Genomic DNA, 25,501 nt, shown 5'->3' on the forward strand with positions numbered 1-25,501 from the left:
AACAAAGCGCCGATGCGGACGGACATAAATATGCTACTGCACCTCCCTTAAATAAACCAACTTTTATCTCTGTCCCACCTGCTCACCTTTTATACCATTCCAACTGATTAAAGGTCGCCTGTTTTCCATACAACTTTCCACCAACTATAAACTTTAACGGTTTTTACAAATCCCGGTTACAATCATTTTTATTAAGTGCTTATTTATTTTCTTATTCTATACTTTCATACAAAAGGTTGTTTTTAAGTTATCCTTAAAAATACCCATATCTTTACGTTTAAATTAAATTTAATTTGCGGAGATCATCGTTAGTGGGATCCTAGTCTAGAAGGAATTTATGAGAACATTTGTTGGTAGGTCAAAGCAGTTTGGTGTTCAGTGTGCAGTTCAAATGGGTTTCTGGCACAAACAGGAAGGTCGCAAATATCAATAATGGAACGGCAAGGGTTGGGGGAAAGTAATGTGATATACTCTAATAGCAATGGGCAACGGGAGCGATCAACTACTGATAAAATCGGGTTATAATACTAACAATATTGAACGAGAAGGTGGAATTAATTTATTCTAAGTGTTATTATTAACGATTGTTTGTCTTCGGCTATCTGGAGATCATCCCTTCAGCTTTATAAATTTGTAAGCTATAAAACTACATCCTCAACACATTTTCCATTCCGTGGAAAATTATTCTTTGGGATAGACTATAAATATTGCTCTTGCGTGTAAATCACAAGAGGGCGGAAAGGAAAATATACAGGCCGGGATCAAATTGTGAAAAGCTATTATGCCACCAGACCCCCGTCTGCCAGGTAAGACCCGGTGAAATATTTTCCCCACAAGCCCGGGCATTTCGCATATTACATTTCACCGAATAGATGTTTAGATAGCCTCGATACCATCATTCACTTATACTGATTGAATTTCAACATGCCCGTACATTACATCGAGGATCCCAAAGAAGGAGTACTCGAGTCGATGGCAATTTAATAAAAATCGTTCAAGGGAATTAAGGAAATTATCTTTCCAGGAATATTCCGGTTCGAAGTTCCGGCAAACCTTCTGAGTTTTGCAATAAAACCGACGGCTAACCAAACGTGTGACCCTTTCCTTAAATTTCCCTGGAGTGGAATCTAAATGACTTAAAGGCACATGGTTTATCTAGGGAAATCCTTTCATGTTTACGACGAAAATTTTATAACGAAATTTTCTTTGAATTTTCTGTAAGTAGTCATCGTCAACCGAAGCGTGTATAAACAAGTTTGAAAATACGGTGACGGTCCAATATCACTTCCCACATCGCAATAGTCGTCCACCGCCTAAAATTTGACGTGCTGTCCTCACTATATTGGAAAACTTCTCCCTTTCCCGGAGTTATTTATATTTTGCTATAGAGATGACATCGAATTTACAAAGGCCGCAAAGTTAACTCAATAAAGTTATTGAGTTCGGTCCAGTTCGAAGTTTATAAGAGTCAATACTGGACTGGTTTTCCTATCGTTCGTTTTATTCCGTTGCGGCGTCGATTTGATTAATTGACGACGGGCCACCAAACCCGTAAATTCCCCAGTAAATCCCCATCAAATCTGTATCGTGCACCGGACCTAATTTATGGGAAATTCGCTTAATGTACGCTAACGTCTATGCCAACACATAATGGGGGGTCGTGAGCTGACCATCGGTTTGTTTATAGCGGATTACTGGCAGAGATTTACTGCCACCCCACAGTTTCAGAAGGGGAGACTCAAAGTCTGGTTTCGAAAGCCTTGAATCTTCTGTACTAACTTCCTCAAAGTACAAAGTCTTTCTTGAATTACACTATTTCGTAAAATTTCGCAAAATTTACTTAGGACTTTATTGACAATGAGAGATAATGGTTTGAAATTGTGGAATTTGGGATATAAAAGTTTATGATGCGAGGCAATTTCGAATGGAACGATCCGCCCAGCAGCATAAAATCACTAGATAGTCAATCACGGTCGACGAACGACCGTTCTATGAGGACGGTTTTTCGAAGTCGAACCGTGCGTAAAGCTTTCGATATTGATGAGGCTGTCAACGTGATCTACCGCACTATTATATTCGGCCTCATCTATTCCGAGTGTCTTCGAATTTCACCTTTTCTATTACGTCGTATCAATTTTCACAACTTCAATAAGATTTTCAAATACCAGTAATTTAAATGAGATTAAAAAAAAATAGCAAAAAATGGAAATTTTGTTTGATTGAGTTCTATTCACGCTGCACAGGATATCATTAAATCCGTGTTCCAAATTATAATTTCGTACTCGAACGCGTCCATTGTGTCAGGTTTAATTATTTAAATTCAGGACTATATTACGAATAGGTACAGTTGCATACCGTTATCCTATTTATCCTCTAATTCTATTTAAAAGGGGGCGAGGTTACATTGCATTTCATCGTTAATTTAATTTCATACAAATTCAAATATGATCCAGTAATAAATGTATTAATTCAATTATAATTACCATTCTAATTAATTCGATTACTTTTAAATAAATCTAAAATAGACCTCAAAAAATAAGTCCTGTTACTACTAATGACTGAAGCAATTACTGAAATTAGATTTTGGAACCGGGACTCTAAAATTCTAATGGAACGTAGCTGGTAGTAGAAGTGCAAGTAAGTAGAGCACAGAGCCACTCGAAGGAAAATCGTCCGAATGCAAATACGAGAGAGGCGACTCTCGCTACAACTCTACTTCCGGGTTCCCGCGGAGAAGGAGGAAAGTTCGGCGAGAGTCAAAAGTTTTTAGTCGCAACGACGACGTTCGAACCTCTCACTCTGTTCCCGCGGGAGCTCGCCCGCTGGGGGGATCGTTAATACCCCGGATCGGAAAGTGACGTTTGAATGCGAGAGGGCAAACGTCAATCTCGTTACGAAGAACGCCATTGTAATACACTCCAAAGTTTCGCTCTTCAGACCACGTGTTTAACTTTCGAAAAGTAAAGCTCCCCGAAGCAGTATGATACACCACAAATGTTAGAAACCGGATTGAACGTGACGATGTAAACATAGACTTGGAGTAAACTTAAAGTAACTTTCAGTATTAATTATTTAAAAGATGAGTTACTTCGCAGTGATTAACATTACCCGAACTTTCTCGCATTTTTATAGTGCACTTTTAAACTAACTAAATTAGTACAAAAACTATCCTCCTATATCAGTAGAATAATATTTATAAAACTGGAATACATAATCATAAAATATTTAATTGTGTTTGTACTTACTGAAAATATTAAAATTTAATAAGTTGTTTCTTTTTGAGACCAATTAAGATATTATGATGAAATATTCAGCATTTCAAAGGTAATTTAATAGAGATTTGGTGTGCTATAATTATAATAAACTTTCTTGTTATGATTTTTGAAACCCAACCCTGCACTTATGATTGTTATAGATTTAAAAGCCGAAGTTTAAAAAACCGTATGTCAAGAAGCAATTGAGATATTATGATAAACTATCAAACATTATAAAGCTAATTTAATAAAGAACTGATGTGCAATAAATAATTTTATATTTTTAATGAACGATTTTCTAAACCCAACTCTGCACATATGATTATTGTGGCGGCACCACAGCCAACAATACATTAAAAAATAGTAACTATGTAAGATTATTGATAATAACATATATAAAATATAAAAAATGTTGTCGAAATGTTTGATACATTTCGACAACATTTTTTCCATAAATTGGTGACCCCGATAAACACGAGCCTTCCATAAATTAAATGAAAAGTTACATATTTCTACCGTTAACAAACAAATACTTAAATTTAATTCTTTTGATAATTTCTTAAATTAAAAATCTTTGTTTTGGATTTTGAAAGTTTTACCTTTTTCTCTGACTATTATTTACTGACAATGAGAGGGGGAGTATCTGTGGCTTCAAAAAATAGTAACTATGTAAGATTATTGATAATAACATTTGCTTTTGAAAACATTAAAAAAGTGTTTTACAATAAAAAATATAAAAAACCTTCCATTATTATAGATTTTACGACAGAAAATTTAAAAAATCCTATCTCAGAAATGAATTGAGATATTATCGTGAAATCCCTTTCACTCACGACTTCTTATTTGCCATGATAAAATTATGAAATTTGATACACATTACTTATTTTTTTTCTTAATTTTTGAAATTTGTTTGAAATTTCGAAAAAATTAAGAAATAATCGAAAAGCACACTACAGTGGACTGTGTGACCGGAAGGGTTAAAGCTAATTTGATAGAGATTTGGTGTGCTATATATAATTTTATAATTATAATAAACTTTCTTTTTATGAATTTTGATCCTGCAGTTATGATTGTTATAGATTTAAGAGCAGAAATTTAGAAAACCGTGTGTCAAGAAAGAATTGAGATATTGTGATAAACTATCAAACATTTTAAAGCTAATTTAATTAAGAATTGATGTGCTATAAATAATTTTATATTTTTAATGAACGTAGTTGTTATGATTTTCTAAACCCAACTCTGCACATATGATTATTGTGGCGGCACCACAGCCAACCATACTTCAAAAAATAGTAACTATGTAAGATTATTGATAACATTTGCTTTTGAAAACTTTAAAAAAGTGTTTTACAATAAAAAATATAAAAAATGTTGTCGAAATGTTTGATACATTTCGAAGCCAATTTAATGCAGAATTGATGTGCTACAAATTATTTTATATTTTAAATAAACATAGCTGTTATGATTTTCTAAACCCAACTCTGCACATATGATCAAATCAGGAACTTTCCTAGATTTGTGCTGAAATGGCTTTAAAAGCAAAGCTTTTGTCTTACCGGAATGACAAAATTGTACAACCTGTTTTTATATTCATTATCAATATTAATTATAGTTTTCTTGTAATGCTTTAGTGATTCTTCGAAATCACTTTCAGAAACATCATCACAAGAAATTGTTTCAGAACATCCACTTTCTTCATTAAAGCTTAAAGTATCAATGCTTTCAACAAATATCTCTGCATCTATAGCATCTTTAATCACATTTTTTAAATTAGCTGCAAGAGACTTTTCCTCCTCAGTAATAACTGAATCAACATCATATTCAGGAGAATTAAAACTTCTTTGCAATAAAAGAACAATGTTTCTTGGGTTTATCGACATTTTTTCTACAGGTTCTTTAAATACGTAAATCGAAAGCAGCAAAAACAACCACACTGTTAAAAGCCAAAAGTTCAACTTGTGACAAGAGCAGTTGACGGTAGCGAATACAGCGAGTAAATGAGCTTAGCGATTGAAATGAGAAACAAATAGTCCGTTCTAGGCACACCGCGCGGTCCGCTCAGTCACCCGACACCGATCGTCTACAAATGTTTCCCTCAAAGCATGTCAATTAAAGCTTTTGTACTTATACATGAAATTCATCAATCATATAGTTAATTAACTTTTCTGACAGCAACAATTCAATTATCAATTATGTAGCGTACAATAATAATACAAATATTCTTCCCTAGTGTTACTTGTTAGTTGTCATGATTTTTTAAACCCAAGTCTATATGTATATATGATTGTTATAGACTTTAGGATAAGAACAGATTTTTCGGTTTCTGCAACATGTTATATTCAACATACACTTAACCGCAAAAAAACGCACCACTTATATATTTCGATTTATTATAATTAAAGTCAAAATTATCATAGATTTTGAGAAATATATTAAGAATAGAATGCATAAACAGAATTATTTCGATAATAACCATAAGTATGACTTAAATGTATTGCAGGAAATAAAAGAAAACTGAAAATAAACAAAATCATGTAAAATGATCATTATTGTTACGAACACAAAGAACTTCTTTTGAACCGTATTTAGGTTATTAGTAACTAGTGTTACCACCTCTGGATGTTATTGTAGTCTGACATCGTCGTGGCATACTTTCAATTAGAGATCGGATGGTTTCTTGAGGGATATCTTCCCATACGCGATAAGACTTTGTCGCAGGTCGTCTAAGCTGTTAAATGGTGGATGCTGACTTCTAATCCTCCGTCCTATTATATCCCAAAGATGCTCGATTGGGTTCAGGTCTAGACTACAGGTTGGCCACTCGAGGACTTGAATATTAACATAATTTAAATATTCAGTAACAATATGTGCCGCATGTGGCCTCGCATTATCCTGCATAAGAGTGAATCCTCTTATCTGAATCGTTCAAATTCAGACGTCCACCATCAACGATAAAAGGTCCGTGCGAGCTGTTAAAGATATCCCACCCCATATTATCACTGAACCGCCTCCGTATAATGTAGTTTCTCGAATGTTACATGTGGAATATGTTTCATTTGGCTTTCTGTACACTCTTGGACGACGATCAGAACTTACAAGGCAAAACCGTGACTCATCCGTAAATCCCAATAATGGATGTCCCAACCCACGTGCCTTCTTGCAAAAGCCAATCTGTTTCTTCGGTGGTTTGCAGATAATCTGGGACCAGTAGCTGCTGCCCGAGGTCGTAAATTTTGAGTAGTCTTCTTATGGTATCTTGACTAACAGCAGTACCATGAACCTCGCTTAGTTGTATTTGGAGGCTTCGTGCAGTAGTGAACCGTTCCCTAAGTGCTCGAAGCATCAAAAATCGATCCTCCACCGCATTTGTAGCTCGTGCCCTGCCTTGGCCAGGTCGTCTAGCATAATCGTTGGTTTCTACAAATCTCTGCAGAACCCTACCGACCATTGTATGAGCCACGCCAAACCTTCTACCAAGTTCGCGATTTGTTAGTCCTTCATTGGACAAAGTTACAGTTTGAACACATTCATCACGATTTAAATTTCGTCTAGCACGCTCATTGGAAAAACAATTATTTACTTAAAAAACAAACCCCTCATGAAACGATGCTATGATTTCAAAATTAAATAAAGCAGACGACCAAATCCTATTCAAAAGGCGTATAATGAACAAATTATTATAACTGATATTAATGAATTGGAAATATTTAATATTTTTCGAAATAAAACCAAAAGTCAGAATGGTGCGTTAATTTTGCGGTTAAATGTAGATTTGACTGAGGATGAATTATAAGATAAGGCACGACACTGGTAAAAATTACAGCAAATAAAAGTTAATCGTTTTTACTTTTTCCCTTAACATTTTTGCTTAGAACGTGGATTAAATGACTCCAATAAATAAATCGTTTAATTTTTCAAACAACATAATTTTTAAAGATACATTTCTTGTTAGATTATTGTTACTGTAGAAGTAGAGGAGTTCATTTAATAGGGTAATCTTCTAGTTTATTTTTCATCCTGTTCACTACATTAATTATTACGGTATCTAGTTCAGTAACTGTAAGGATATTTTCTGTCAAAAAGTCAAGCTTTTGTTTGACATTTGAGAGATGTGCACACATTTGCACTGTCAGGATCTTCCAGATGACAATTTGTCTACAATGTCTGGAAACTGTATTAATTACTATACTAACATCGTCTTTATATAGCTACCAGCCAGTTGAATTTTGCTAGTACGGTGTTCGTCCAGTAAAGAGCGTAAGTAAATATTGCAAATTGGTAATTATCTTTTCAATAACTTGCTTACTCTTTCAAGGTAAGCTACAAATAATCTGGGTGTTTGTACTGATTCTTCCTTTCCTTTCGATCTATTTCGTCTTTTTCCATCACAGACATACAGCGATTGTGTGCATCAATGTTTCCATTATCTATATTGTCCAACATAAATTTCATTTTTACATCATCACTACAACTCTTATCACGGAATAGGAGGATTTTCAAGGTCAACCTGATTGGGATACAATTTTAGATCGTCTATATACCAAGGTCTAGATGTGGCAAAAACCAACCTTATGGAATTAAGAGTCCTGCTCTTAATTCCATAAGGTTGCATCTGCTTGACAACACCGCAGAATAACCCGAAAGATGTCGGTCTTTCGGTTTTGAAATCGTTTTAAATTCATTACATTAGTATGAGGAAAAAATTTACCATTTCCTTCAAATAATCAGTTCGATCCCTTGTCATGAATTAAAAGAAAAGATTATTTTACTATAAGTGAGACGTAAAACATTTCGACATAGGTTTATGAATCACTTTGCAGGTTTGTGTTTTTGAGCTAGTTTGATGACTTCTTTCCCACTGATCTTTCATAATTATCATATCTATCATATCATATCTGAAATGTTGCCCGTCACTACTTCTTATCAAGAACCTTACCAAAAAATCATGTCGTTTCTACTTCTTCACACGTCTCTAGTTTGGTTTGTCTCATTTTCCTAACTTTATTAATAGGTGCAATATATCTGCCTTTATCATTGCCTTTCCGTTTGATTCAATTGTCAATCCCAATTTTTTGAGAAGCTCTGATATACATGATGTTTATCATGTCGTTCACCTCATAGACAATAATACTATAGTATATCTATGATATTTATTCGCAATTTAGGTAATCCTAGTTTTACGGTGAGATCTATGCTGTTAAATATTCCACAGTTGGAATTGCTTCGTTTTCTATTAGTGTAACTCATTGTCTAGCTGGTTTACTTCTAGGACATTTTTCAGACAAATTAAAATGCTTCCTATATTTAGAATTTCCAACAGGATCACAGATACACTAAAGATCACACTGATCCAAGTTATTTAAGCTACACCCAACGATTTCGAGATCTAGATTTATATAGTAAATCTTACTAAAGTCAAATACAAAAGTATTTGAATAATTTTTTAGAATTTTACCTTATTAAATAACAAATAACGTAGTGCACACATTAATTTGAATCGAAAGCAACTTTTATTGAACATGGATTATTTTTAATGGGATTAATAGGACACATTTTTATTACTTCTTTTTATTATGAAATTTTAGTGGATTTAAGTTTTATTGGATTTGCGTTATTATCTCGTTGAGAGAGGTTTTGAAAAATGAACCACAAAATCAATATACTAGCATAACAGTAAAAACTAACGGTGGTGGCTAGAGAGAGAACGATATTTACCTTTAACGCTACCGGCAGGCGTTGGCGAACTGTATGTAACTATTAATTTTTCAGGGGGCGGTAAGGTGCCTCGTAAAACGTTATTTTTACAGTTTGCGGAATACGTGTGCTCGACTGGCTGGGGCTAAATCCACCGTAAACGTCAAATCCCACGCTCTCTGATGAATCAACTGTTAGCGACAAAATTGAAATCGGCAAATTCAACCCTTACCGGACCTAAAATAACCGGCCCCGTCCGATTAACGTTTTATGGATCAACACTTAACCCCTTGGAATGAGGATTATAGCTTTGTTTGTTTCACTTCCAGGTCAATTTTTATTATCCATCATTATTTCACGTTTTACGGTTTACACTGTAAATAAAATTACAATTTAACTTATGTTGTTATAAATCGATTATTTATCCATTAAAACAGCATTCAAACAGAAATATAAATGATTGTGTAACAATAATAATAGTAAAGTTGTTTGAGAGTCTTTAAAGTTCTCTCTAGCTGCTTCTGTTAAAGGACTGCGGAGCCATTCATCACAAAATCCTGACAGTGGCCGATGCGGGACCCGGCCCCAAACAGGAAACGTTCTCCATTCTCCATAATTTAGCGAGTGCAACGAAGGTACCGGCGGTTACACCCTTAAACTACCCGGTAAGACCGGACTATAACGGGGGCTTATACGCTGGTTAATAATGATGCGGCCATTGTTGGCCGTCCCAGCGCTCGATCTTAATCTATTTTGAATATTTCGCTTACGGCGACACAATGGACCCTTGCTCCTGGACCGATTTTAATTAGTCCTTACGAAGACTTGGACTCTGGTTTCTGAATGAGAACAATGGTAGGAATTACGCAAAACCCGGTCCAGAAATTAGTTATTCACACATTTCAACGTTTAAGGTTTTAGATATTGCATAAAATTTCGTGTTTATAAGATTACGTTCCCATATTTCTAAAAACTAAACTAATTGCGACATAACTTTGAGTCAAAAACTTATTACTCATACCTGCCTATAACATAATTATTGATAATTATATCATCATGTTTGCAATTTGCTAATGGATTTGACGATGACATTATACAAACACACTGCACTAAAGTAATTACACCAAATTACATGGTTAATACGATAGGTAAATGACTGTTAACGACACCCAATTGAGACAAGTCTATAAGTCTATTATTCTATTTTCTCGGAAAGTGTTTCTGAAGTTTTCGTTTCAATATTTTATAAAACAAACTTATTGTATCTTTAATGTTTGAACTAACACTAGACCTAGAACTAGAAGCTTGAGGGTTACGTCGTGCTTTGAAAAATTGTTTGACGTTTCGGATGCCATGTTGTAAATTTCTTCAGAAACTGTTTATAATTCACAATTATTTTGGGTATGACGGTGTTGGTATCAATGGCGTCATCGCGATACATAGTTGATAGAAGTACTACGATGTATTTTGAAGGTGTATGAAACTATCTTAAAAAATTGTTAATAGCAATAATTCTTGATCCTATTTGTCTAATTTTGCCTTATAAAAATAATACAGAAAATTGTCTTTACTCTGCTAATTCTACACTTGTAAACCAGTTGTCTGTGGTTTCATCACGTCTAATATAGATTGGTTCAAACACAACAAGGGTATAAAAGATACGAGGAAAGATAAGATGAAAATCAGTGGACCAGAAATTGATAGTGATCACTTTGTGGTATTACCTAAAGCCAGCTGAAGGAGAGAACAACGCAAACTACAAAACCACGCATAGAAGAAGAAAATAGTAAATCATACAATCAAATCGTAAAAATTGAGAGGAATAGAAATAGGAGAGAAATTTGAGTCAGAAATCCATAGGAATGTGGGAAGAAGTCAAATTCATATGGAAAGTGAAAACATAGGTGATAATAACTGGAAATGGCAAGTGGATACAGATGATTTAAAGAACCATAACAAGGAATGCAGAAAGGCTGAAGAAGGAATTATGAGACATGACGGAATGAGAGTGTTGCCCTCTCCAGTGAGAAGGAAGAATCTCTAGGAGGTACAAATAACTACAACATTGTTTTACATGATTTTATGTAAGATATATATTACTTACTATCTCCAATCTACTCATAATTTGATACATTTCTTTAATTGTCTTGATATAATGAGAATATCCTCATCACCTTAATCATAGTTTTAGATGATATGATTAAAATGATCACGACTTCGATATCTACTCTTATACATATATTTATTCACCCACTCTCGAATAATTTACAACCTACTAATTGTAGTATTCATTAATTGTAATTTTGAAAGATATTCTTTAATTAGTTTTAACTTTTCTCTTTTTTGAGCAATAACAAATATATTTACAACAATATTTCAAACTATAATAAACAAAACTTAAAATAACAATAATAACTAATCCAATAAACAAAAAGACATCCAACAAATAGTATTGATACCAAGGTAAATCAATTCCTTTAACCCTTAAATGTTTAGCCCCTTTATGTTTAATAACATGTTCAATCCAATATACAGCTTTATCCATTGGATTCATAGGCTGATCTCTATACAAATCAGACTTAAATTTAATAGCTTGTATAAATCTAAAAATAATCCAACAATTATATCAAGAATCGTGATAAACGGAGTTTAGTACTTACTTTTTATCGTATAACACTTTTTCTAGGTAATCAGAAAACGATTTCTCCTCCAAACTTTGAACATTAACAGTTACGGAATAACCGTTATGTTCAGCGTCAACACAATTTTGTTGTTGATCGCCAAAAAAGGGAATACAAACCACTGGTATACCGTAAAACAGTGACTCCGTCATTCCACCATAACCACCATGGCTAATAAATAATTTGATGTTAGGGTGAGATAAACCGGCTGGTTGTGGAAACCATTTTCGAACGTAAAAATTTTTGGGCGCGTCGGCTATTTCATCTTCATCGAATTTAAAAATAATTTTAAAAGGAAGTTTACCCAAGCACTTTTTAATCACATCTAAACCATCGCTTGGAATATCACTAACTCTAACATTTGTTCCAAGACTGAAATAAACAAATCCTTCTTTAGCATCATCTAATATCTGTTTTAGATCTTCTTTTAATGGCTCTGGTTTTTGTAAGTGAAATCCGCCGATTTGTATCATGTTCGGTACGTAAGGTCGTGGAGTTTCTGTACTTAAATGTGAATTTACCAAAATTAAATCAACGCGATCTTTAATTTCTTCAATCGATGGATAACCCGGAAAATGATGTTGAATTGCTTTATTTCCTACATGATTAAATGCCATTTCTATTAAATTGAATCCCACGAAAGGAAGTACAGTGTTCTTGACGCGTTGGAAAAAGCTCATGTCTTCTTTGTACGGTGTCATTACCGTTGGTATGTAAGATGGAGGACTTGGATTTCCTACCATACGAGTGTGTGTGTTTATTGCAGTTATTGGTGAAAATACTATTATCGGAATTTTAAAATGATGGGCCAAAATCATTGATGAATCCATACCAAGAAAGTGTATAAGAACATCAAAGGATGAGTTTGATTTAATTAAATCTTGTATGTCTGAGTCGTTCAAAATCATTGAAGCTATATCGATTATTGAGTTAATTTGTTCAATTATATTGAAAACCGTGGCATTATTGTTCATATATTTTTGCATATTTTCTATAAAATAAAAATGAGACTTAGCTATTATATATTTTTTTAGTTTATTTAAAAATACCTTTAATTTTAATAATTTCTTCGAGATGAATACAATGAAACGTCTCGGTACTTTTATGGGAATACGCAGAAATATATGTTACATTGTGTCCAATTGTCGAGAGATGTTTCGAAAGAGCATAACCCAAGACATCGTGACTTTTACTCGGCGATGGAAACATCGATAGTATATTTGCGCATTTTGCAAATGAAATGTATTCAAAAAGCACCAAAATTGTAATCAGAGCACAAAATCTTTTCACTCTCATTTCTAAAGAGATGTCTAAAGAGATCTCATTCTAACACTTGTAGGACACTACTGTTACTGATGTTTTTAGAAATCAAATTATTATGATTATTAAATGTTGCGTCATCGTGATAACCACCTTCTAATCTTATCACGAAATGAAGGCTGTTTAATTATTGTATATTATTGAGTATATTAATTATTATTATTATTAAACTACGAAGATTTGTCATAAAGCATAATAAAGTATCTAAGTAGTCATCAAAATCGATAAGAGTTACGGAATTTTAAAAATATATTCTAATTTTAACACGAGCTGATATTACGATACTACGAGTAATCAGATAATATCGTAAAAATAGGTGATTTATCAAATTACTACAAACATTTATTTTTATCATGAAAGCATACGAACATGTACAGAATCTTTCTAAATTACTTCTTTTGGTGGTACCATTATTTCTTTTAGTATCAGAGCTATATTTTTGTTGTTAAAATCAACATTATTATTCATAACTTGGTCATTTCTTCATCGTCTCTTCCGTCCGAATCATTAATTTCGTACGCTATGGGCGTTATGTTTTTTCAGTTGATAATGGTTATCATCGTCCGTATCAACTTTCTCATGTTGAGAATCTTGGCTAATTCATTTATCAAATGCGAATGTATTAATTCCATGTTTTAAATTCATACATTTCCGAAACCACAGAACAGCATGTTCTCCCAATAATTGAATCTCTTTGCTCTTCATACTTTCTACAACACGTTGAGCTCTGGGCTGAACAATACTTGTAGAATTTGGAGGAAAACACGAGTAATCATGTCGGTTTCGAGTAACCCTGCAGTAACATACAACATATTTTTGTTGGAAACCTATTTGTCTTTAGATTTTCAAAGACTAAGCTTTCTAAGGATTTCCTAAATAATCAAGGTTTTTTTTAGTCATTGCACTATCACTAGAACTAACACTAGACCTAGAACTAAAAACTTTCGGGTTAAGCCGTGAGTTTTTTTTTGAAAAAAATGTTTTCTACTTCGTATGCCATTGTTGCAACCTTCTTCAGAAACAAGTTTGAAGTTCTACTTCAAACTAATCTAAACACATTTGAGATATCTGTGGTTTTCCAGAAATGTTCAGCAATGTTAGAATATTTTAAATGTTAGAGATTTTTTTTTAGAATGTTTTCAAATACAACTAAGGAATATTTTACGACGGAATACAATTTCAACCAACCGTATAAGGTCATATTTAGTAGCAGGTATGATTGGGCGAAGGGAGGGCCTCAACTAAAAAGAGGAGCCCTAGCCTGGTACACCGATGCTTCAAAGACAGTAAGATCTGGAGTAGGCATGGGCATCAGTGGACCAAATAGCCACATCAAATTGCCCCTCAGCTCGGACTTAACAATTTTCCAAGCAGAAGTTCTTGCTATAAACTTCTGCACCGCTTTGAACCTACAGAAAGGACAAAAAGGCGCATCCATAAACATTTTCACAGACAGTCGGGCCGCCTTAAAGGCTATTTAGGCCTACACGTGTGGCTCCGCACTGATCAGAGAGTGTATCAACAACCTGAGAGAACTCGCTAGGGGCAATGATGTTACCCTATGGTGGGTTCCAGGTCACAGCAACATTGAGGGCAATGAGAAGGCCGACAAGCTGGCCAAAGAGGCAGCAAACACGCCCTTCATTGGACCCCAACCTGGATGTGGACTACAAAAAAGCCACCTAAAACAAACAATCAAGAACTTCCAGGTCACAGAGAAGCGAAGAGTATGATAACTCCGTCGCAAAACAAAACCAAAGAGGTTTTATGCCTCAGCAAAGGGGATCTAAGAACGCTCTCAGACTACCTGACCGGCCATGCGCCCCTAAAATACCACCTCTTCCACATTAGACAAGCTGAGGATCAAACTTGTCGACTATGCAACGACGAGTCAAAAACTGCTGAACATATACTGTGCAATTGCGTCGCCAGAGACCGTCTAAGGCACAACGTCTTCGGTAAAACTCCCCTGTTACCTACCGACATAAAGGTTCAAGACCTCAGGACAATACTAAGGTTCATTAAGGACCTACATTTGCCCTAAACCTTTGGAGGGCTAAAGTTACAATAGATCTTATAGGTCGCGGTAACGAGAGGGGCCGCTCTCCTCAGCCCGGCAGCAATAATAATAATAATAATAAGGAATATCTTAAGGGATATCTTTTAATTTCTAGAGGTTTCTTTTGATTTAATTCCCAAAGATATACAGGAATTGCTGATGATTTTTAAAAATTTCCAAGGATATCAGGAGTTTCTACTTTTTGCCAATGATGTCCGGGAATGTTTACAGGTATATGGAGAAATCCAGATTACTTTCCAAGAAATTCCACAGATCTCCAAATATTTGGTGTTTTCAGTAATTTTTCAGTTAAACATTTATGCTGTACCAACATTACAACAGTTACCACAACTTGCAATAAAATTGTTTCAAACAGCTCTTGTAGGTATGCATCTATGTGATACATTAGTGGGCAGTTTGAGCAGTAACTTCACTGCTGCGAGATAATTTAATTGAATAATTACGTAATAACTTTAGTATGACGAAGAATCGTATTGGTAATTAGCGAAGTGGATTTCATGCTTATCGAGTTGTAAAGAAAAACAATTTTTGTTATAGGACTGCAGGAAACTTCTGTCAGGTTTACCAACGACTTCTTGATAATCCAAAAATCGCCACTTATTATGCTTTAAGAATATTTTACGTCATAAAATTACAGATTTTCCATCATTAGTCCATGATTCTCATTCAATTTTGCAAGAGATGTTAATCAATCGGTTAATCTCCTTATGAGAAACTGTTCAATGACATCCTTGCTAGCTTTTTGAATTCCTGCTACATTTTCTAATAGAGGTACTTCAAAGCAAAGATGTTTAAACATTATCTTCCAACTTTAAAAGCACTAGATCTAGAAATGCTGGTAGGAGTTTAAGAAAACTTAAAGGAATGGGCTCAACACTCATATTAAAATCTGTATTTATTCTAGTTTAAGGGGTTAGACTCTAATATAAACTTAAAGGAGATTTACTACATCGCAGGCCACATATAGACTTGGAGATGTAGTTTCAATAATTATTTAACTCCAATAAATCGCAATTAAGCATTAAACTTGCAAACACAATTTTATTTATAAGTAATAAGCATTTTGAAATTACCGCGGTGTTTGAATTAATGCTTTGTTATTACATGGCTATTTATTTCAATGTATCAATAATTTCTCCAGGTTCTCTTCTGATTATATGCTCAAAATATTGTAGAATTCGTCGACGTGGACAGTCTGTCATTGATCTCGAGCTCTTTCAGACGGACTAACATATCGTTAGTGCATCTGTCTAGCCATAAAACACGCAGCATTCGACGTCCAGCACCACATCTCAAAAGTCTCAATCCTCTTTTATCGGCTTCTTTGATAGTGCAGAATTCTACATAGTATAGGAAAATCGCGAATATAAGTGTTCTAACTAGTTTGACTTTTGTCCTTTTTATAATTTGTTGATCTTTCCATATCTTTGTCAAGTTAGTCATGGAAATTTAGCTATATTCCATATGCCTAGGTATATAGATTCTGTGATTTTTCTAGTTCATCTACAATATTTTCTTGTGTTAGAGTATTGCCTCTGTCTATTATCATCAATTTCGGCCTATTTAGGTTCCTTTCTGTCTTTCGCCAGCAGAATCGTAACGTCGGCATATCGGAGATTAGTGAGTTTCTTTCACAGTTTTGGTGATAAAGTACAGCCCTGCCTGACAAATTTTCTATACTAAATTCACATGAGACATATACGTTTAGTTGTATTTTTGCTTTTCCTGTTTCATAGATTTCTTATTAGCGCTACGAGATGATTTGGCACTCTCCTTTCGCCGAAGACTAACCACAAGTGTTCCCATTTGACACAGTCAAACGCCTTTTGATAATCGATGAGTAGCATCGGAATATTGTACTTTCGATCTGATCTCGTGTACCTCTTCCTTTAGTCTTTCTTACTTGTTCAGGCGGTATTTGTAATTGTAGATTGTTATTTAGTCGATGGTCTATATTATTCGCAGTAAAATTTTACTAGCACGTAATATTAAGGAAATAGTGCTGCAATTTTCACATTTCTTGTATATAGGCTTGAAAATTGATGTTGTCCAATCTATTGACCTATTTCCTGTTCTCCATACTTTGTTGCATAGATCTAACAGCATTTTTACTTCCGCATCGTCTAACACTTTGAAAAATTCTGCATGGATTTGATCTGCTCCAGAGTCTCTATTTGCCTTTAGCTGACGTATCACTTCTTCTTTCAGAATATCTGGCTCACAATCTATCTCCCAATATATATATATATATTCCCAATTGTGATTCGTCTTCTCTCTGTATACCTTGTCGGAATACAGCTCTTCACAGTACTGTGTCCATTGGTTAAGCACGATCTCGTCTTTCCATAATACCTTTCTATCTTTATCTTCTATCGTTAACGTTCTAGGTTTGAATTTCTTGATAGCATGTTCATATAATATGGGTGTAAATCAAAATCTTGCCTGTGTATGGTAAACTTCTTTAATTAGTTTTAACTTTTCTTTTTTTACAGCAAACACAAATAAATTTACAACAATATTTCAAACTGTAATAACTAAAACATAAAACAACAAATGTCAGCGCTCCAATAAACAAAAACACATCCAATAAATAATATTGATACCAAGGTAAATCAATTCCTTTAACCCTTAAATGTTTAGCCCCTTTGTGTTTAATAACATGCTCAATCCAATACACAGCTTTATCCATGGGATTCATAGGTTGGTCTCTATAAAAATTAGATTTAAATTTAATCGCTTCTATAAATCTAAAAATAATACAAAAATTATTTTAAGAATTTTTTATACATAACTACTTACTTTTTGTCATATAAAACTTTTTGTAAATTCTCAGAAAACGACTTTTCATCCAAATTTTGAACTTCGGCAGTTACTGAGTAACCGTTATATTCCGCCTCGACACAATTTTGTCGTTGATCGCCAAAAAACGGAATACAAACAACTGGTACCCCGTAATAAAGGGTCTCTGACATTCCACCAAAACCACCGTGACTAATAAATAATTTAATATTTCGATGAGCTAGAACGGATGCTTGCGGAAACCATTTTCGAACATAAAAATTTTTAGGTGCCCCAACCATCTCATCCTCATCATGTTTAAAGATAATTTTAAACGGAAGTTTTTCCAAACACTTTTTAATCACTTCAAAACCACCACTTGGTATGTCGCTAACTCTAACGTTTGTCCCTAAACTTAAATAAACAAATCCTTCTTTGGCATCGTCCAAAACTTTTTTTAGATCGTGTTTTAATGGCTCTGGTTTTTGTAAGTGAAATCCGCCGATTTGTATCATGTTCGGTACGTAAGGTCGTGGAGTTTCGGTGCTTATATCAGAGTTTACTAAAATTAAATCAACACGATCTCTAATAACTTCTTGAATCGATGGATATCCCGGAAAATCGTGTTGAATTGCTTTATTTCCTACATAATTAAATGCCATTTCTATTAAATTGAATGCTATGAAAGGAATCACAGTGTTTTTAACGCGTTCGAAAAAGCTCATGTCTTCTTTATACGGTGTCATTATCGTTGATATATAAGATGGAGGACTTGGATTTCCCACCATATTGTTCTGAGTCAATATAGCGGTTGTTGGTGAAAATACTATTATTGGTATATCAAAGTGGTGTGCTAAAACCATCGATGCATCTATACCAGCAAACTGTATAAGAACATCAAAATTTGCGTTTGATTTAATTGTGTCTTGAATATCTGAGTCATTAAAGATCATTGCAGGTATGTCCAATACAAAATACACTTGTTCAATTATATCGAATATCGTTCCATTTCCTTGCATATGCTTTTGAAGTTTTTCTATGAAATACAATCAATAGTAAATAGAAATATATAAGTTATTTAAAATCACCTTTAATTTTAATCATTTCTTCAAGATGAATACTGTGAAACGTTTCTGTGTTTTTATGAGAAAACGCAGAAACATACGTTACATTATGTCCAACTGTGGAGAGATGTTTTGCTAAAGCATAGCCCAAAATATCATGACTTTTACTCGCCATTGGAAATATTAATAATATATTTGCACTTTGTACTAATGATACATATCCAAAAAACACGAAAACTATTAATAAAACACAATTTCTTTTCATCTTCATTATTAAAGCAAGCGATACACCTACTAGAGAAACCCCCTCGATACTGATGTTGTTAGAATCTAAATTGTAATATACTTATAAATTGTTGCATCATCGTGATATCGACCATGTAATCTCATCACGAATAGTATCAATTATATTGATGTCGTATTTAAAGGCTACACGAATTAGAGAGTCATCGATCCATACTAGTAATTGTTTCTATAATTACAAGAAATATCGATAAGGGTTCTGTATAACAATTAATAATGTTTACAGAATCTCGTGGGGTTTCGATGTTTTTCCGATAAATTCGAGTCCTCTAATCATGAACATGCAGTTCGTTTTTTCGAATCAGGTCAATTTAAACATTAACTTGTTAAACATGTGACTTCAGTTTATCGTTTTCTAAATTTTTTGCTGAAGTGTAATTACGTTCTATACTAATTTGGTTTCAATTTTGTAAAATTATATGTCTTGTATTATATTAAATTGAAATAAAAACCAAATCTAATCTAGTTTTAGCACATTATAAACAATTGTTTCGCTCTTATAAATTTTGATGCTTCGATTTTTTTTATTGTGAAATTGTTAAATATTTGATGTAATAACTAGAGTGTTTTCGCATTTTTATGTAGCACTGATGGACTAACGTCTATCTAAACGTCTATCAATACATAAATGTTTATCATTGTTATACTTAAAAGCTTATACAATAAATGATTAATTTGCCTCAATTTAAACGTAAATTAAATCAATTTGCAAGTTTAGGTTGCCCGATTTGATTAAAATTTTATATCCTAAAGTTTCTAGTTCTAGGTCTACTGTTATTTCCAGTGATAGTGTTAGTGTTTAGTTCAAAGAAATACTGTATAATAAAACCATGTTCACATGTGAAGAAGGACGGGCAGTCATAAGAGCTAATAATTGTTGTGAAGATTAGGCTTTCCCGCCAGCACTCAACGACGTAAGATACTTGGCGAAAAGTTATAGCTGAGTGGCTAAATTTAGTTCAAATTTGCCGAGCATAGATTGGAACCGATACATCTTAGAAAAACATGGTAACGAGATAATTCAAAAAGTCGCGACAAATATTAAAAGGTGTTGTGCAAATGTTTCAATTGAAGATGTTCCAGGTTACAACGTTACAACAACAAGCTTACAACAAGACGATCCAGGCAAAAAAAAAATGTTTTTTGTCGTGGCAATAAGTATCCCGAACAGGTCTTCAATAAAAAAAAAACACTACTATAATGATGTGTGGTTCTGAACTACACTAGGTACCTACTATGGATTGAATTAGGTCCCAAGCGTAAATCATGTTGTAATGATACAAACTACTTACTTATTACAACAGAACAAATCATGAATGGATGGATACTCAAACATTCACAGATTGTTTCCAAAGCTCTTTTGTTGCCACACAATTTCTCATCACACGACACATTGTCTTAGAAGCAAAAAGGAAGAAAAAGGTGAAGCTCAACCTTTGTATGTTGGGTTTTTGGGTGAATCAAGAAAAGAGCTGTATACTGATATTCGTAGCTATTGTCCAAAATATTGTAAAAAGTAAAGAAGGAAGATACAACTGTTGGGGGTTAGTGTACAGATTCAACCAAAGAAGTATTTAAAGATAGAGAGGATATCTGCCGTCTTTGTGGATCTAGCAGCGGCTTACGACACAGTATAGAGGAAAAGATTGCTCTTTAAGTTCCTAAGTCTAATCCCTTGTAAGACACTGGGCTTGTTGAACAACATGCTCAGCGACAGGTCCTTTCAGCTCATTTTGGAATACACGTAAAGCCACGCAAAACATTAAATATCCTACTATATACTAGATACTACTAACGTAAAGTTCGCATACTCAAATGATTCAGTCCTGGCTGTGATCCGTAACACTTTAGAGGAGACGGCGGGAACTCTGAGCAGCGATCTGATTGTGATGGGGGAATATTATAGAAAATATTCTTCAATCTCAATAACAAGAAGGCTACACGTCAGCTGGACATTCGGTTTGGCAGTCACCCTTTTGTACACAACCCAACTCCAAAATACCTGGATGTGATTTTGGACAGATCCCTCACATATCGTTCACACCTGAAAAAACAACAGGTAAAGTACGCACAAAAAATAATATGTAGCACCACGTGGAGATCACAGCAGCAACTGTGTGGTGTTTGGTCCTTTCATTTGTCTACACTGATGCTTAGTATTGCTCACCCGTCTGGCTGAATGGTCGACACACCGACAGTTTAGATGCTCAAATAAACTCCACCACGCAAACACTGACTGTTTAAAACAACTCTCATACACTGCTTTACTGCACTCACCCATATTTTACCATCCAAGCTTGGAAAACAGGACGTTTTGGTCCCAGAATACCAACAAATATTGGACAGTGATAGATTCACTCCAAATCCACATCTATACCCAAGCGGCCTCATGTACCAGGCTCAAATCTAGACACTCTACAATGAGGAAAGCTAAGACTCTATACAATGAGAACTTTAACATAGAGCGGAACTGGGGACTGACATGGAACCTGGCTGTCACGCGCGAAGTGAGACACTTGGACAAAGTTGGAAAATTGATAACAGGATTCGAATAAGGCATGGCTTATGCAGGCACTCACTCGGTAAATGGAGCAAAGACCCTGATCCTATGTGTGACAGCTGATTGAATAAGTTTTCCAACCTACCTCGAGTAGAGGTCGATTGGACATAAATAATTCATAGGGCAACACTGATTCTGCGTCATGGGGTTTATTAGTCAATTTTAGGTCATTACTTGCATTTTCTCTACTACATTCTTCAGCTTTATGATTCCCCAAAGAAATTTTGACAATTGATACAAAGCTTGTCCATCCTTCCAATTCAACTTAAGTCATGTGGTGTGAAATCATCGTTATTTATAAGAGTACGGATTTGCGGCCCATCAAACATTCCTCTTTCTCTCATCAAACTTTTCTATACTGAGACCAGGAAATAAATGACAAATTTGAAGCAATCGCCATTCCTATCTAAAGCTTTACAAACTGTTTTGTTAACCCTAATTTTATATGTACTGGTGGAAGAATGATTTTTTCTCGACTGATAGCGTTTCCTACAGTCATATTCATTCTGCATGGTAGATTTTCCTGCTCCAGTGTTCACTTTAATGAAGTTTTTCTAAAATAAGTTTAATATTCTTCCGTAAGAGTAGTTGAATGAGCTATCAAGATTGAAGCTAATTCACATGCAAACTTTTTTTTTGAGCAATCTATGGTCGTTCTGTCTTTTTGGTCGTTAAAATTTAGAAGAATGTCGCCCTCTCTAATTCGATAACATGTTAGCGATACGGCAGGCTGAAGGCAATGTTTTTCTTTTAGTCTTGTCGCAAGAAGCTGAGCTGATTTCTTAGATAAATTTAAATCTCGAATCATGTCGTTTAGCTCACCCTGAAAAAAACTTTGAAAGAGTAGGATTGCATCATTCAAAATCACTTTCGCTATTGTTTTAATTCTAACTAATTAGCATTTTAAAATCAATTGGGATTTTTTAACATTCAAAAATTATGAAGAAGGGGCTATTCAATGACGGTAGCGACTTTGACGGAATTACTCTTCTGTTGAACACACTTGGTCATGATGTGTCTCTCAAAAGAAAATCTTGAAATTTCTGTAAGATATTGCTTTTTCATTGTGCACTTGTAAGTGGTAAGAATTATTATATTTCTTATAGAAATGAAAAAGGAAACTATTTTTGTTGAGTAACCTTCCCTAATTAGTTTTAACTTTTCTCTTTTTATAGCAAACACATATAAATTTACAACAATATTTCATACTTATAGTATAAATAAAATTGATACCAAGGTAATTCAATTCCTTTAACTTTTAACTGTTTAACACCTTTATGTTTAATAATATGTTCAATACAGTACAGAGGATTGAACGCTCTGGTCAATCAGGTCTATTGGATTCATAGGTAGATCTCTGTATAAATCTGATTTAAATTTAATCGACTCTAAGAATCTAAAAAATAATGCAATCTTTATTTAAAAAAAAACATTCAAACTAATTATAAATATTTACTTTTTATCGAATAAAACTTTTTCTAAATAACCAGAAATCGACTTCTCTTCTATATTTTCAACATCTGCAATTATCGCGTAACCGTTATGTTCAGCATCAGCATAATTTTTGTGTTGATCGCCAAAAAATGGAATGTAAACAACGGGCATCCCAAAATGAAGGGATTCCGAAAACCACCGTGACTAATAAACAGTTTAATATTATAAGGATAAGCTAAACCGGATGGTTGCGGAAACCGTAACAATTTTTTTAAGATGAATTATCTTCATCGTATTTAAAAATAATCTTAAACGAAAGGTTTTCTAAACATTTTTTAATCAATCTAAACCGCCATTTGGAGCGTTACTAACTCTAACGTTTATTGTAAAACTGAAATAAACGAATCCTTCTTTGGCATCATCCAAAATTTAATCGTCTTTTAAATCATTTAAAATCATTTTTCATAGATGGGCTAAAACCATCAATGAATCCAAACCAAGGAATTGTATAAGAACATCAAAGGATGAGTTTGAATTAACTAAATGTTGAATATCTAAATCATCCAAAATCATTGACGCTATAATATATCGATAATTGAGACAATTTATTTAATTATGCTGAAAACTGATGGCTTTCCTTGCACTTTCCATGCTTTTAAAGCTTTTTTATCGAAAAAAATAAATAACAAATTTTAAGAAATATAGTATTGAAAAAAACCATTTAATCATTTCTTCAAAATGAATAATACTATGAAATGTTTCAGTGTTTTTAAGAGAAAACTCAGAAATATAAGTTACATTGCGTCCAATCGTGGAGAAATGTTTTGAAAGAACACAACCCAAAATGTCGTGATTTTTACTCGGCATCAGAAACATTAATAATACATTTGAACTTTTTGTCTATATTCAAAAAACACCAAAACTATTAATAAAACACGACTTATTTTCATTTTCATTTTTTAAATAGACATCTAACTCGTTGAGGAACCCACTTAATACTGATATTTTTAGATACAAATTATATATATAAACACACAAATTGTTGCGTCACCGTGATAACGACCTTGTAATCTCATCACAACTTGACAGTCGTTGATGTTTTATTTGTTTATATAATTTCAAACACGTGTTGTTAATCAATTGCTAATCAATCATAATCAAAACATGTATTGATTTTCATAAATTATCATTTATGAATATCTTACAAGGTGTATAGAACAGAACTAGGTCAAGTTTTAGATCCGGCTGATGCTGCACCGCTACCACTACTAGCAGGAACTGAAATACGAATCCGAGAGTTCTGACGGGCGAAAGCAGAGGAAGCTGCCCATAAATCTATCTCTTCTGGTGAAGAGCACCGGGCAGACCGCAGCGAAACGGCCGCTGTTCGGATTTCGCGGCCAAACTCGGATCACCGGGTGCCATCTGTCATTCGACAGCCCGGCTTATCCGCATGTCAAATTGCAAAAGTTATCCTCGGCCAGGATTCTCTCGTGTACGACACCGAATACGGAAAAGTACAGCATCTCTAAAATCTAGATTTTTGTGTATACGCACCACAAATGCCAAATATTTGACTATTACAATGTTTTGTTTCTATACTCATTTTTTTAAAATCATCAAGAAAGTAAAGTAATTCTTTGTACGCTAAATTTATTTAATAATAATATACAGGTATCGCTTCAGAATAATGTATCCTACAACCGTATAATGCTCTGATGCGGAAGATACGGGACATGCTGTATAATAAACAAACAAAACTGTAAAACCCAACCAAATTAAATCAAATGAATTTATTAATAATTTAATTTTATTCTTTTTCATAATGTTGAATATATTTTTTCGTTGAAAGATTATTTGGACCGCGTTATGCATCATTTGACTAAGCTAACTTGACTAAAGTAATGTTGAGAAAAACGGGACTTCCTTTTTAATCTCTCTAAAAATATAAAACTTCTCAGAATAGGCAGCTCAAACTATTGAAAACTATTGAGAAAATTGTTTGGTGTCCATTTTTATCACAGAACACTGATGACAGCTATCACAAGCACGATTATACAGAGTGTTTCTGCAAGTTGTGGCATAAATTTAATCACCAAGATTAGAGACAAAATGATGACGATTCGTGTAAAAACTTCTGCAGAAAATAATCTAGAGTGTGATTTTGTACTTTTAAACTAGTTTTTATTTTATATAGAATTTAAGTCTAACCAGTTTCGCCCCTTGGCCATCTTCAGAGACTCTACAAATAGATTAACATTTCTTATCTATTTTCTAGATGATAGATAATAGATTTTCTAGATCTATTCTATCTATTTTACAAACAAGTTTCG

At 33.9% G+C, this 25,501-nt stretch overlaps 2 protein-coding genes across 3 annotated transcripts in view; one reads left to right on the forward strand and one right to left on the reverse strand.

Annotated features, from left to right (window-relative positions):
* The window catches only part of LOC111424234 (tenascin accessory), a 595,836-nt gene that overhangs the window by 161,768 nt on the left and 408,567 nt on the right, over window positions 1–25,501 (forward strand). The gene's annotated exons all lie outside the window — the stretch shown is intronic.
* Window positions 11,020–20,848, reverse strand: LOC111429393 (uncharacterized). The gene is made up of 6 exons (XM_023065296.2): window positions 18,896–20,848; window positions 17,829–18,843; window positions 17,527–17,776; window positions 12,679–12,955; window positions 11,609–12,620; window positions 11,020–11,551 (listed from the first exon to the last, which is right to left on the reverse strand). The coding sequence occupies exons 1-6, from the start codon at window positions 19,140–19,142 to the stop codon at window positions 11,266–11,268; spliced, it is 3,087 nt and encodes a 1,028-aa protein (XP_022921064.2). The 5' UTR covers window positions 19,143–20,848; the 3' UTR covers window positions 11,020–11,265.

This window comes from Onthophagus taurus, chromosome 11, assembly GCF_036711975.1.
Source record: "Onthophagus taurus isolate NC chromosome 11, IU_Otau_3.0, whole genome shotgun sequence".
Lineage (NCBI taxonomy): Eukaryota > Metazoa > Arthropoda > Insecta > Coleoptera > Scarabaeidae > Onthophagus > Onthophagus taurus.

Bases quoted from the DNA above. Each gene is read 5' to 3' on its own strand.
- LOC111429393 (XM_023065296.2), bottom strand. From the start codon at position 19,142: ATGAAGATGAAAAGAAATTGTGTTTTATTAATAGTTTTCGTGTTTTTT. The intron at 18,844-18,895 runs GTGATTTTAAAT...TGTATTTCATAG, and splicing joins AGAAATGATTAAAATTAAAG to AAAAACTTCAAAAGCATATG. The intron at 12,621-12,678 runs GTATTTTTAAAT...TTTATTTTATAG, and splicing joins AGAAATTATTAAAATTAAAG to AAAATATGCAAAAATATATG.